Source organism: Mercenaria mercenaria, chromosome 2, assembly GCF_021730395.1.
Source record: "Mercenaria mercenaria strain notata chromosome 2, MADL_Memer_1, whole genome shotgun sequence".
NCBI lineage: Eukaryota > Metazoa > Mollusca > Bivalvia > Venerida > Veneridae > Mercenaria > Mercenaria mercenaria.
Window position 1 is genome coordinate 26,465,622 of NC_069362.1, and position 14,312 is coordinate 26,479,933.

General features: G+C 30.7%; 1 protein-coding gene across 3 annotated transcripts in view; it reads right to left on the reverse strand.

The window, feature by feature from the left end:
- Window positions 1-544: 544 nt before the first annotated feature.
- Window positions 545-14,312, reverse strand: part of LOC128552126 (hemicentin-2-like) — a 193,648-nt gene continuing 179,880 nt past the window's right edge. For all 3 annotated transcript variants that reach the window (XM_053533157.1, XM_053533153.1, XM_053533149.1), the window contains 2 exons: window positions 2,041-2,085; window positions 545-701 (listed from right to left, as the gene is read on the reverse strand). In XM_053533157.1, coding sequence (XP_053389132.1) covers window positions 560-701; window positions 2,041-2,085 — 187 coding nt within the window. In that variant the 3' untranslated portion in view covers window positions 545-559. The remainder of the gene's footprint in view (window positions 702-2,040; window positions 2,086-14,312) is intronic.

Sequence of the window (14,312 nt, forward strand, 5' to 3'; positions counted from 1 at the left end):
TGTTGTCGCTTCTTCATGTTACAGTAAACGTATGTCGACAGCAGATGAGTTTAAATCACTTTACTTATAACATCGTAAAACATCATATTCAAGTTCAACTATGAGGCGCTGGATTACACCTTCATAACATACATTTTATGTTAGTGCAGCTGTAAAATGATCATAAACACAACTGTACCTTGACTTTACGTATTTTATACAGATTTACATATCGAACAAATTTTTGGCGGTTCAACATTGTATAAAGTATCTTAAAGGAGAATTAAACAAGGGAACATGTCATATGTGGACATTAAAGAAGGTACTTAAAGCTTTGACATTCATGTTTCATATAGAAGAGGTCCATTGATCATAACATGTTATAAATGCATTTTCAAAACAACAATTATTATAAATATTGCTAATATTCTGTAAGAGCATTGCACCAGTAGTCTGTAATTATGTTTACTACTTCATTATGCTCTCTGTTTTCTCTAATAGATATGTTCTTCATAACTAATGAAGTATAGTTTTGTTTCTAATAGTTAAAATTACAGGTAGAACTAAGGAATAAAATATATCATTTACACAGTCGCCGATAACGGATTTGTATTGGAAACAAAACGAAGATATTAAAACAGTACTGACCAGCGCTTGTTTCTAAGGATGCGTACCAGCCTGACAGTTCTTCATTTGTTTGAAGGTGCTCGTAGGTCGGCGAGCTGAAAGTGAGTGCATTAATAACAATACAAAATTAACTCATACATGATATATCTGTTTATACTTTGTATATTGTAGTAATATATTACAATATGTTTAAAGCTCAAAGGAGGTCATTAAAACAAATCTAGAAAAATATAAAGAAAAACTGTTTAATATTGGATTCTATTTAAGCACTAAAGAAAGAAAAGAGACCCAACCACTTAATGTCAATATCTTTTTGCAAAGTTATTGTTTCTGACTATTTTCATTAGCACTGTCAACGTGAGGTATTAACGGACATTTGCGATATTTTCTCCGTATGTCGACGACAGAAGAGATTTTAAGAAATATATAATTTACTTATCGTTGTATTTGGTAAAAATAAACTTCTCATGAGTTGACGCAGGTAAATGCTTCTGACGCGAAAGAACGACAACTCTTCAGGCAGATTTACTCATTCGAACAACTTGCTTCAATTGAAATAAACGGAGCAATTTTAATTAGAAATATCACTGAATGTAAATTATATCTCAGGACACTTGATAAGTTAACCAAGTGATAAACTTCCCACAAAGTTTTGTGAAGATATATCGATTATATCGATTATATTTGTTGTTTTTACCACACAAACGGACTGACGGGATACCATAGTCAGTACAATCTGTTTATACCGCTAAATTAGAATTACGAATTTTAAGTAAAACAAAATACTTTGAAACATGTGCTCTTACGTAAAGATAAGATTATGGACAATTAAATGATTATTAATTAATAGCAATTACCATACTAAATAGATTGTTATCGGTATATGATTCGTTTCTCCTAATGCTTTAAGTTAGTGATAAATTTAAAATGGGTTAGGCCAGATATTACAATGCACTCATCCAAATAAAACTAATTGGTTCAGTCACCATACTGGAGAAAAGCATGTATATTTTTATGAATTATGGCTTTTTTCAATCTTAATCTTTAACAATTTAAACTATTTTAGAAGAACATGACTTCAGTTTGTGACAGGTATATATAATCCTTGCACTGCGTCTTTTAAAACTGATGAATCAGGTAACTAAGATCAAAACAGAAGTATACAAGTTTTAAATATGAAAGTGTCTATTGCAAATTAAAAGATGCTTATGCATAAAAGCACATTTAATCAATTCAATTAAGTGCTGTCCCAATCAGATACACAAATAAATTACAAATAAGACGGGACTCGTGTTGTGGACGACGTGTTGTTCGATGCACACTTTATAGTTTTAGTTAACCGGCAAAGCTTTTCAAATGTGTTAGTAAACGAGCCTTAAAATATTTCAATCAAACCAGTTATCTAATATGTATAAAGTAAACAACACATATTACCTTGCCAAGTTATAATAGCTGTTTTCTTGGACTTCAGTGTTATTCCTAAAATAGAAATATAATATATAGTTTTAATTGCACTATGTGTACAGAAAAAAAAATCTCATTTATTTCGCTTCATTCAAAGAGTGATAAATGTTCCAAATATATTATTTTTATTTTTTCTTGCAATTTCAATCAGATTTGCTTAATTAATATCACATACCATCAATGATGATAGATCAAGACTCATCAAACAGTAAAACATGAAACTCCACTGGCCGTCCATTAGGACAAAAATAGAAATGTTGCAGACTAGGTTTAATTGTGCCTATTAACGAACGGAAGCGGAAATGCTTAAATTGCCTATGAGGTTACATCATTACAGATTTTCCTTCACGTGCGTAAGTTAACAGAAGAGAAGATACATTCTTAAGGAGGTAGGTTACCTTGATATTTGTAAATGCGCATGTCCAACCGGAAGCTAATGTGACAATTACGACGATGTTTACGACAAACTAAATGTGTTTGTATATCCATTCTTCTGGAAATAAATCTTGAACCTGCCTCCGATCTTATGTTTAATGGTTTAATAATGCAGAAATAATGAATGAATTGCCGCAGAAACGCTTCAAAACATTGTTGCCTTAAAATGACGTCACTGACGTCATGACGTTACGTGTCAGTTACCGCGCAAAATTAATAGCTTTTATTTTGAAAGTACGTTATTCTGTGCTTTTTCTTTATTTGAACTATTTTTAAACAGCCATTATTTGCTGAAATACTTTTATTAGTCTTTTGCTCTGAAAAAAATGATCAATATTTTGCTTCTTTTATGTAATTATATTGAAATGTTATGCGGAATGTAAGAAAATGGATGATGGTAACTGATGTGATTGGGAATATAGTAGGCTGAAAGGTAACTTATTACGGTCATTTACAAATAAAAATTGGGCAGTTTGATTTGTTATACCTATTTCCCAGTTTCCGTTGATAATTTGTTACTTAAATACTAAAACTAAGCTCTAAAATTGTTCAAATTTCAGTATAAAATTGTGGTGTCTTGAATTAAATTGATGTTACCATGGAAACGAAGCCCGTGACCTATATGTCTAATTGTAAAATTCAAAAGCGTTGACACGTGTCTATTTAAGGAACACAGCTTCGGCTTTTTATTTTCATTTCAACAATATCCATGAGAATAATAGCAGCATGCAGAACGATTTTTCAATAAAAATGTCAGACGACGGGCACTGCTGTAAGTATTTTAAGCAGTGAAATTTGTTAAATTAACTGCAATTCATACGAAAATATTACTAACGTTAGAAATAAGATGTTTTAAAGCTACATTTACAAGAAAGATAATTTTATATAATATTTTTTTATAAGAAATTAGGATAAAAAGCAACATATAAGCTATGTTAAACATCTCTGTTGCCATGGTTACTCTAAACTTTAAGAAAAACATAGTACCATGTATAGTTCTTGGTATTTTGCTAATCATATTACCCAAATATTCCATGTTGGTCAATAACAGAAGGGCACTGAAGCCGTCGAAAAACCCGTTTTCATACATAATTGTTGAAAAATTAAAGAAAATGCGTCACCATGGAAACACGAGCCCCGCGACATATACATTTTAAGCTTTTATTAGAAAGCTAATGCGCATACTAGTAAAACTATTAATTATGCAGACTTCTACGGATGACAATGAAACCAAAATACACTGAAAAGTGTTAAATATCGTGTTAAAAATTGTACTTGAAGGGACAGAGATAAACGGAACTGAGATTGTAGCAGTTAAAACATTAAATTACACGAAATACAAAAAATCACTGCGGTTCAACTAATTTGAATTTACCCTGGTAACAAGGTAACCTACCTCCTTAAGAGAAAATTATATCACTTTTAGGTAATGATATGAAGCATTTCCTTTAATAAAAAAAAACGTATCACACATTAGTGATGCCGCTTTTTACATCTGCCCACTGGATGATATTTATACGCAGAATGATTTTCGTTTTCGTATACCGGGTTCTGGCTTAATACTCACTCTTATATTATCTATAGTTACACAGTGTGTACAATGTACCATTTGTATAGCTGAATAAACGTATAAAGTTTAAATTTAACTAAAAATATAGATTTTAACGGGGAATAACAGTACATTATGTACAATAAAGAACGTGTTATGCTCCATCTTCCTAATAAACGTGGTTAGTTCTGAACTTTTGATAAATGGAATGTCTTAATGTAACGTTGCTATTCTGGATTTTTTATACACGGGTATTGAATGAAAGATAGCTGTGACTTAAAATCACTATTCGTTGATTTATTTCTTCGAAGCTCAGGGACACATATTCCTGCTCCATATTCATTGCCTTCCACTTAGTTCCATTATGTACGTATTTAACTAAACAATGACTATTAGAAGAATGACTAAAACATATAAATTGAAAAGCAGTGGTGTTTGACCTACAATAAATGTAATAACGCAAAAGTTGCACTGTGATAAATCGAGATGGATACAATATTCACAGGGGCTGTAACATGAGGAGTTGTTGGATTCGAGGTAACTTAACGGTTTAATGCCGATAAATGTCTCAATTTTGTACACAATTACATCGAAATGTAAAACGGAACAGTAAGATAAAGGTCAATGTCACTGTACGAACAATTCACGTTTATTTGTGTATTAACGTCTGCAGAAGCCCACGGGAATGTTTGTGACCGAGACTGAAGGTCGAGGTCACAAACAAATCCCAAGGGCTTACACATCACAAACATGTATTGTCGCTATTCTTGCATAAAAACATAACACGACGACTAAATGTATTGTTTTCATACGTGATGACTTTACGATTCCGGTACATCTTTAAACTACCATTCTGTTGTTCTTGGAAACGGTAAACATGTTTTAAATATCCATAACCAGGGCCCAGAAATTAACAACACTACAAACAGCACGTATTGAAGGTTTTTAACGATTTTTTAATATATTGTTATTACAAACATGATATAACCTATAATGTTTCATATTACGTAAAAAATTGGTAAATAGCAGCACAATTTCAAGAATAATAAATTTACATTCGTGTTATTTTGAGTACGAACACACTTCCAGTACGAATGAGTACGAAGGTAGTGAAAAGCTTTCAAGCTTTTAATGTAAATTCTTGGAGAAATTTGATTAAAACATACCGACTGATACTTACCAAAATCATTTATATCATTTCTAAAAACAAACAATCACACAAGTTACACGCGATTCTTAAACATTCATTGTAGTAGTAATATATATAGCGTGTTTGGGCCACTCTGACCCCATTTGACCTTCAGCCTTTGGTTCAAAGTGACCACTACTGGCTAATTTAAAAAACACAGGTTTTGAACTCAATGAAAAACAAGAAGTTTTAAGTACATATAATATAAATGAATCAAAAACAAATATATTATGTAAAAGAAAGGAAATTTACTGATAGTATAAATCCTCAATATGTTACAACAAAAATGGTAGACTTATGTTAAAAGCTCAGTGTGCATCCTGCGGTAGTATAAAAACACAGTTTGTGAAAGGTTTCGGGGGAGCAGCGAAGCGGCGGAAAGCCATCGGGGATCAAGATCAACTCGCCGGAGGAGCAATTGATATTCATAAAGTAATGTTACCTTTATTACCTAAGAAAGGTTTAACACTTCCAGGATATAACTATTGCGGACCAGGAAATCCTTTGGATAATGGGTCTCCTGTTAATGAACTAGACGCAGTATGTATGGACCATGACTTTTGCTACGAAAGTGGTGTAACAAAAGAAAATTAGTAAAACAGATACAATATATAAATCAGCTTATTTTCAATCAAAGGCTTTAATTATTATTAACACAAACGGAATAAAAAACACTTTACGTCAAGCCTTTGATGAAATAATAAATAGAATTGGTAATCGGATTTCAGAAGGAAGCGGCTGGAGAATAGAGTCAGTTGATGCTCATTATATAAATAGATATGAATATAATCCATTAGCTGCTTCTAGTTATTTAGAATTACCAAAACCATTACAACATCCAATGAAAGGATTAATAAATATAAAGAACGATGATAATGAATGTTTTAGATGGTGTCATTTAGCTTACAAATGTCCTGTAACAAAACATTCTGAAGTTTTAAATTACAAAAAGCATATAGAAAAACTTAATTATAAAGGAATAAAATTTCCTGTTACAATAAATCAAATACCTAAAATAGAAACTCAAAATGATATTTCATTTAATATATTTGGTTATGAAGCTGATAAAGTTTATCCATTGTACATTTCAAAATATTAATATGAAGAACACTCTGACATGTTGTTAATCAGTAATGGTGGACATGAGTCCCCGGGAGCTTCTAGCTCCCACGAAATAACACATTATGTTTGGATAAAAGACTTTAATAGATTAATGTTTAAAAAAAACAAAATATCAACATAAAAAACATTTTTGCAAATCATGTTTACAATGTTTTTTTTTTCACAAGAAAGCAAGAAAGAATATTAAATGAACATATTCCAAATTGTTTAGCTATTAATGATGTTCAAGCTATAAAAATGCCAAAATGGGGAAATAAGATTTATTTTAAAAATTATCAGAAAGGTTTAGCCGTACCTTTTGTAATTTATGCTGATTTTGAATCAATAACTAAGAAAGTATCAACTGCTTTGCTGTCACCTAAATCTTCATTTACTGAAGCATATCAAAAACATATAGATTGTGGTTACGGTTATAAAGTTGTTTGTTGTTATGACGATAAATATACTAAACTAACACAAGAGGTCCTAATGCAGTTCATAAGTTTATTCAGAAAATGCTTGAGGAAGAAGAGTATTGTAAGAAAATATTTAATGAAAACTTTAACAAAGATTTGAAAATGTCTAAAAAAGATGAATGTGAATTTAAAAAACTAACCTTTTGTCATATTTGTGAAAAAGAATATAAGGAAAATGAAACTAGAGTAAGGGGTGAATAACACAGTTTTTCAAACGGACCGAAGGTCCGTGACCACTGTCATATAACAGGAAAATTTAGAGGAAGTGCTCATCAGGACTGTAATATTAATTTTAGACTAACGCACAAAATTCCTGCTATTTTTCATAATTTAAGAGGTTATGATGGTCATCTTATTATGTAACAAATAGGAAAATTTAAAAAAGAAATTAATGTAATTCCTAACAATATGGAAAGATATATGGCATTTATGGTAAGTGATTTGGTTTTTATAGATAGTTTTCAATTTATGTCTCAATCATTGGATAACTTAGTAAAAAATATTCTAGAATTTAAATATTTATCTCAAGAATTTAGTAAAAATAAGGAGTTTTTAAAAACAAAAGGTATTTATCCATATGATTACATGGATTCATTTGAAAAATTCAAAGAAACAAAATTACCTCCTAAAAAAGAATTTTATTCAATTTTATACTCTACTGAAATTGACGACAGCGAATATGAACATGCTTAAATTGTTTGGAATAAATTTAAAATTAAAACAATGGGAGAATATAATATTTTGTATTTAAAAACTGACGTCTTATTTTTATCTGATGTTTCTGAAAATTTTAGAAGGTTGTGTTTGTAATATTATAAACTTGACCCTTGTCATTACTTTAGTAGTCCTGGGTTAGCTTGGTATGCAATGTTAAAAATGACTGGAATAAATCGGGATTTAATAATTGATATTGATATGTATCTTTTTATTGAAAAAGGACTAAGAGGCGGAATAAGTTACAGTCAAACCTGTGAACAAAAACCACTCTTCGGAACAAGCAAAAGTGGTCTTTGTTCACAGGTGGTCTTTATTCGGGGGGAAGGGTCACTTCTCAGTTAGCCATTATCATGCTGATAAAAAGTATTTTTACAGCTTCTTGCATTCTTTATGTTCTATGTATTAATCCGGCCGGTGCAAACTTGCATATTTTCAATCAAGCAGTAATTATTATGTTTGTTATAAGGCTAAAGTCGTGAAAATTCGGCGGATTTCAAATATTTTCAAGCCGGAACGGTCCAGCTTGGTCGTTATTGGGGGCAAATGTGACCCTTGGGAATCAATTTGGCCAGTCGCTGGTCGCGGTCGCCAGGTGGTCGCTATTCACGGCCTTTTTATGAACTTTTTTCTATGGGGGGACCAGAGACCGGTCGTTGTCGACAGGTGGTCGCTATTCACGGGTGGTCTCTAGCACAAGTTTGACTGTATATAGCTAACCGTTTTAGTAAAGCAAAGAATAAATATATGAAAGATTATGATCCTGAATTAGAAACTAAATACATTATGTACCTCGAGGCCAATAATTTTTACGGTTGGGCTATGTGTCGACCTTTACCCTCTGGACATTTTAAATGGGTCACCGAAAAACAATATAAGAAATTAATTGCAAAAGGCAAAACTAACTTTATAATTGAATGTGATCTTGATTATCCAAAAGAATTACATGCTACGCATAATGATTATCTTTTGGCTCCTGAAAAAAATAAAATACCAGATCAATGCCTTTCAAATTATAGTAAAAGTATTAAAGAAAAATTTGAAATAGGAAAAAGTAATGTAAAAAAAAGTTGGTTCCAACTTTAATGAAGAAAAAGAATTACGTACTTCACTTTAATAATCTTGAACTATATACACAATTAGGATTAAATGTAACAAAAATACACAGAATATTTACTTTTGATGAAAGTCCTTGGTTAAAATGTATATTGGTTTTAATACTCAAAAAAGATCTAAAGCAAAGAATTCTTTTGAAAAAGACTTTTTAAACTAATGAACAACAGTGTATTCGGTAAGACAATGGAGAATTTACGCAAGAGGGTTAATATTAAATTAACACATGATGAAAATCTTTCATTAAAATATATAGCAAAACCTTCATTTGTTAGTTCAACAATGTTTAATAAGAATTTGTTTGGTATTCATAGAATAAAAGAAAGTTTATTATTAAACAGACTTTGTTATGTCGGAATGTGCATTCTAGATTTATCAAAATATTTAATGTATGGTTTTCATTATAACTATATCAAAGAAAAATATAAAAACAACTGTAAATTACTATTTACTGACACCGATAGTTTGTGTTATGAAATAAATACTGAAGATGCATATGAAGATTTTTCTGAAGATTCAAAACTGTTTGATAAAAGTGATTGTGATAGTATTTCAGAGATGTATTTTGATTACAACAAAAAAGTAATTGGAAAATTCAAAGATGAAGCTGCCGGAATTCCCATTGTTGAATTTGTTGAACTAAGAAGTAAAATGTATTCATATTTATTAGAAGGTTTGTCTGAGCATAAAGCTCAGACGAATATTAAAAAATGTAAAGAAATATAAAATCATGTGGTAAAGAAAAAAATAGTACATGAAAATTAGAAAGATAGTTTTTTAATTCAACCCAAAGTAATCACACATTAAGTTATTCGTTCAGATAAGCATAATCTTTCCAGTTATGTTATTAATAAAACATCTCTATCATGATACGACGATAAAAGATATATTAAACCTAATGGTATTAATACATTAGCGCACGGTTGTAGAACCATAAATTGTTAATTTAATATTCTTAACGTTTAAACCATTTATATAAATAACTGAATTTATTTTAAACCGATTAGCATATTTAATGGAAATAGATTCATTTTTTCTGTTATTTTTTGCATTGTAACTTTGAAGAATTTTATTTTCTTTGTTTTTTAATTCTAATTAAGCTTCTCCTTTATCTAATTTAATTGCATCTATAAGAATAATTAAGATGCAATTTTGTTTAATTGTTACATTATTACAATTTTGAACTAAACCAGGACTAGCATTACCAACTTTCCATTGAAATAATCCAGCAACATCTTCTGTTGCAGATGTTAAAAACAAAGGGGGTTTTCTTACTATTTGCCTTTCTATTTTACTTACTTTTTCATTTATTTTATTGAATATTCCCATTATATAAAAATTAAGTTTATTAATTAACCAAATAGAATCTGACATAACTTCCAGCATCTATAACAAATTGATATTCTTTATCTCTAAATATTGGCCATTCCGGATGGATCAATACGAAACATCATTACTTTGTTTAAATGAATTTCAATGTTTTTTTTCTTGTAAGTCCAGGTGAGGTGCCCCTCTATGCGTTCCTCTCCGTTTATTTGACTCAAATCATCAGGCCCACACCACCAACGAAAATAAATAATATCAGAAATAGATTCACTAATGAAATCTTTGATAATAATATTGACTTCAATTATGTAATCCCCATCTTGTCTGACTAGAAATGCAATATTTTTAATTCCTGAATCGATATATTCATGATTTGTTTTGATAAAATTTTTATAATCTATAATCTTACTAGCTCGTATTCCAAATAATGCAAAAAAAATTGTGGTTGATAAAGTTTGTTGTAATTGTTCGTCTGCAATATCATATTCTCTTTGTCCGTAATAACTTTTTACTTCTAGAAGTCTGTTATTGTAGTATTCGAAAAGAAACACTTCACGTCTTACTTTTTCTAGTTCTTCTTCTATTGTTTTATATTTATTTTCATGTTCAAGAATTACTTCAGCTAAATCATCAACTCGTTTTGTTGTAGCAACTTCAGAGGCAGACAAATTGTCAACAGTATTTTTTGTTCTGGCCAGTTGTGTTTCTTGTTATCCCCCGACGAAAGTCGGAGGGATATAGTTTTGGCGTTGTCCGTCCGTCCGTCCGTCCTTCCGTCCGTCTTTCTGTCCGTCCTTCCGTCTTTCCGTCCGTCCGTCCGTCCGGAGCCATATCTAGGAAATGGTTGGGAATATTTCTTTAAAACTTCATAAACATGTTCAACACTATGAGTTCTTGCCGCCCGTCAAGTTTCAGTCAGATTGCCCAAGTAACACCAGAGTTATGGCCCTTAGAAGTTTCTAGTGTTAACTATATAGGGTACTATAAATATGGCAATTTCTGCATCATAACTTTTGATATATTTGACCTAGAACTATGAAACTTTAACAGAATTTAGATCACCATAATGTGGTTGTGTACACACAATTTCATTCGGATTTATTTTGTAAATTAAGAGTTATTACCCTTTAATTGTATAAAAATCCACATATTTGTACATAACAAACTTACCATTTGGTAGAATTTCATTAAATTTCTTTCATTCTTTTCCCTGAACATTTATTGTAAACATGTGAAGTTGTGTACCCACACTTGGTCACCCCCTTACCTTGATCACACACCTCCCCACGACACCACCCCCCCCCCCCCCCCCCCAAAAAAAAAATTCCTTATTTTAGATTTTTTTCAAACAAACTTCATATACATGTTCACCACTATGAGGTTATGGGGCCCATCAAGTTTCAGACAGATTGCCCAAGTAACACCAGAGTTATGGCCCTTAGAAGTTTCTAGTGTTAACTATATAGGGTACTATAGATCTATAGATATGGCAATTTCTGCATCGTAACTTTTGATATATTTGACCTAGAACTATGAAACTTTAACAGAATTTAGAGCACTTTAATGTGGTTGTGCACAGACAATTTCGTACGGATTTCTTTTGTAACTTCAGAGTTATTGCCCTTTAATTGTCTAAAAATCCACATATTTGTACATAACAAACTTACCATTTGGCAGAATTTCATTAAATTTCTTTCATTCTTTTATGTGAACATTTATTATAAACATGTGAAGTTGCGCACCCACATCTGGTCACCCACTTCCCTTGGTCACACCCCCTCCCCCTCCCAACCGAAAAAAAATAATTTTTTTTTTCATTTCCTATTTTAGATTTTTTTCAAACCTTCCAAGTTGTACCATTCCCCCACCTCACTTCTACACCCAGTCATGCCCACCACTGATCATGCATCCTCTGCCCCCCCCCCCCCCCCCACCAACTTCACCATTTTACCCCCTTTTTTTTCATTTTTAATTTTCAATCAATATTTATAATCAACATGTGAAATTTTGATTCCTCTCCCCCACCCCCTAAAACAATAAATATATACATATATCTATATATATACATATATATATTTCCATTCCTTTTTTTTTTTAAATGTTCAAACCTTCAACATGTTAAGTTGTGACTGCACAAACCTTGCCCTCAGCCATGTTCAAGATATCTTACCTGTGTTCTCTTAAGGACAACTGTTCTTTTAGGTTCAAATGTACATGTTGAACAGCAACACCTGGTGTCAAACCACCCGAAGACAATATTTCGTTCCAGTTAAACTTCAAGCTCACATTTCAATTAACTGCATTTAATTTTAAAAGCTAAGCTTATTACAGTAAGCATATCCCTTTCAAAATAAATTCTTTAGTCAGGATCAAAGTATCATACATTTATTATGTACTCTTTAATTAAACATTTGTTTTCCGTTAAATTGATTTTGACTAATGAAATTATTTGCTTCTTATTAACATCCTTTAACTTTTTGCCGGATATATCTTTTTGCCATTCCTCAGTACAAACCCTTTCGGCGGGGGATACCAATTCATCGAATTTGCTTGTTTTAAAAATGCATTTTTACTTTTGTAATTTCTCCAGCATTAGTGGAAATTGCTTTAGAATTAGCAGTAATTAATTTTCCTTGTTTAACTGATTTTTCAACATCAAAGTCCAGATTATTTTCAATTTCTTTAATATTATTATCCGAAGTTGTTTTTTTAAATTTTCTATGTTAGAATTCAACTCTTTTTTAAGGTTATTTAATGCTGTGTCATGATCATCACCTCTTTGTGAAGCTGCCTTTTCGAGTTCTGATTTATATACCGCAAGTATATTTGAAAATGTGTCGAGTAAATCTTGATTCTTTTTTATCATTTCAGTGTTAAGTTTATTTATTTTTCTTCTGATTTCTAACTGATATATATTTTGTATTTTTTTCTCAGCTTCAATAATCTTGTGTTTTAGTTCTTCATGTTTAATCATACTGTCTTTTAATTCCTGAACTTGATTGAATAACATTTCAAAATTAACCCGCAATACTTCTTTCAACTGACTATCTGTCAAATCAGATTTCTCTTCAAGTTCTTTAATAGAATCAACCGTAGCTTTCATTTCTTCTTCAAGTTTACCTTGTAATTGAAGTACTAATAATGAATTGTTTTTTTAAAATCTTTTGTTAATTCTTCAGTATTCTTTACTTCTTCTTCTAATGTCTGTTTTATACTTCTAATATCTTCAAGTTTATAGTCTTCTATTACACTTTGAACTTTTTAAAACTTAAACCGTTTTGAAACTGCATCACTGGGTTTATCTGGATTTCCTAGTTGATTATTTCATTACCTCCCATATCTAATGCTCTGTTCATTGTGTTATCAACTTCCTTATTTTTATGGAGATACGATTCCATGTCCTTTTTAAGCTTTTAGAAATGTTTTCTAGTGGCATAATCACTTGAATCAATATCAAATTTAACTTTACTTACACTGTCGGGTTGATTAATTTGTTTTACATCATTAAAACTCCCATTATACAATTCCCGTAAAGTTTTTTCTTAAATACTTCCTTGGTTTGTCAACGTATAAGAAATCATATTTTTGTTTTGTTGCATTAGCAAAAGAATCACGATTTATATTTTGTTCATTACAAATCATATCATTTTCTCTTTTACCTGGACTTTCAAATAAAATATAGTGAGAACAGTTAATACGGATATCCTTCGGTGTTTTATAGTAAGACTGACTTAAATAAATTACAGAACAGTTTTTGTGACGTCCTTGAATAAAGTATTTTGTAATTTCGCTTTGAGCGTTTTTTTTTCACATATAAAACATCAAATATTACTACTTTTTGTTTCTCTGATTCAAGGCTATCGCAAGGTTCAATTTCATTATTAGAATATTCAAGTATTTCATTTGGATCTATTTTATTTTTTCTGCAATTATATTTAAGAGATTAATTAAATCCTGATATTTAGATTGTTCTAGGTCTTTAGCATATAGGTATAATTTATCATAATATATAAGAGGCTTTCGAAGCATATGGATTAGTGTATTTGTTTTTCCTGATCCAGAAGATCCACATATTAACATTCTAAAACACGAATCTGGCATAAATGATAAAATTGCTTAAATTTAGGTTTATCGCTTTTTGTATCATAATTTGGAATTTCCATTATATAATAATATTACAATATCTTACATTATCTTACATTATTATATAAATGCAATCACAACTTAATGAAATAAGAAAAAGAAAAAACTTAGTCGGACAAAAGGTAAGAGCTCTTAGAGATGAAATAATGAGAGAAAAAATAAAAAAGGTTGCCAACAGAGATATTTTTAGTAAAAT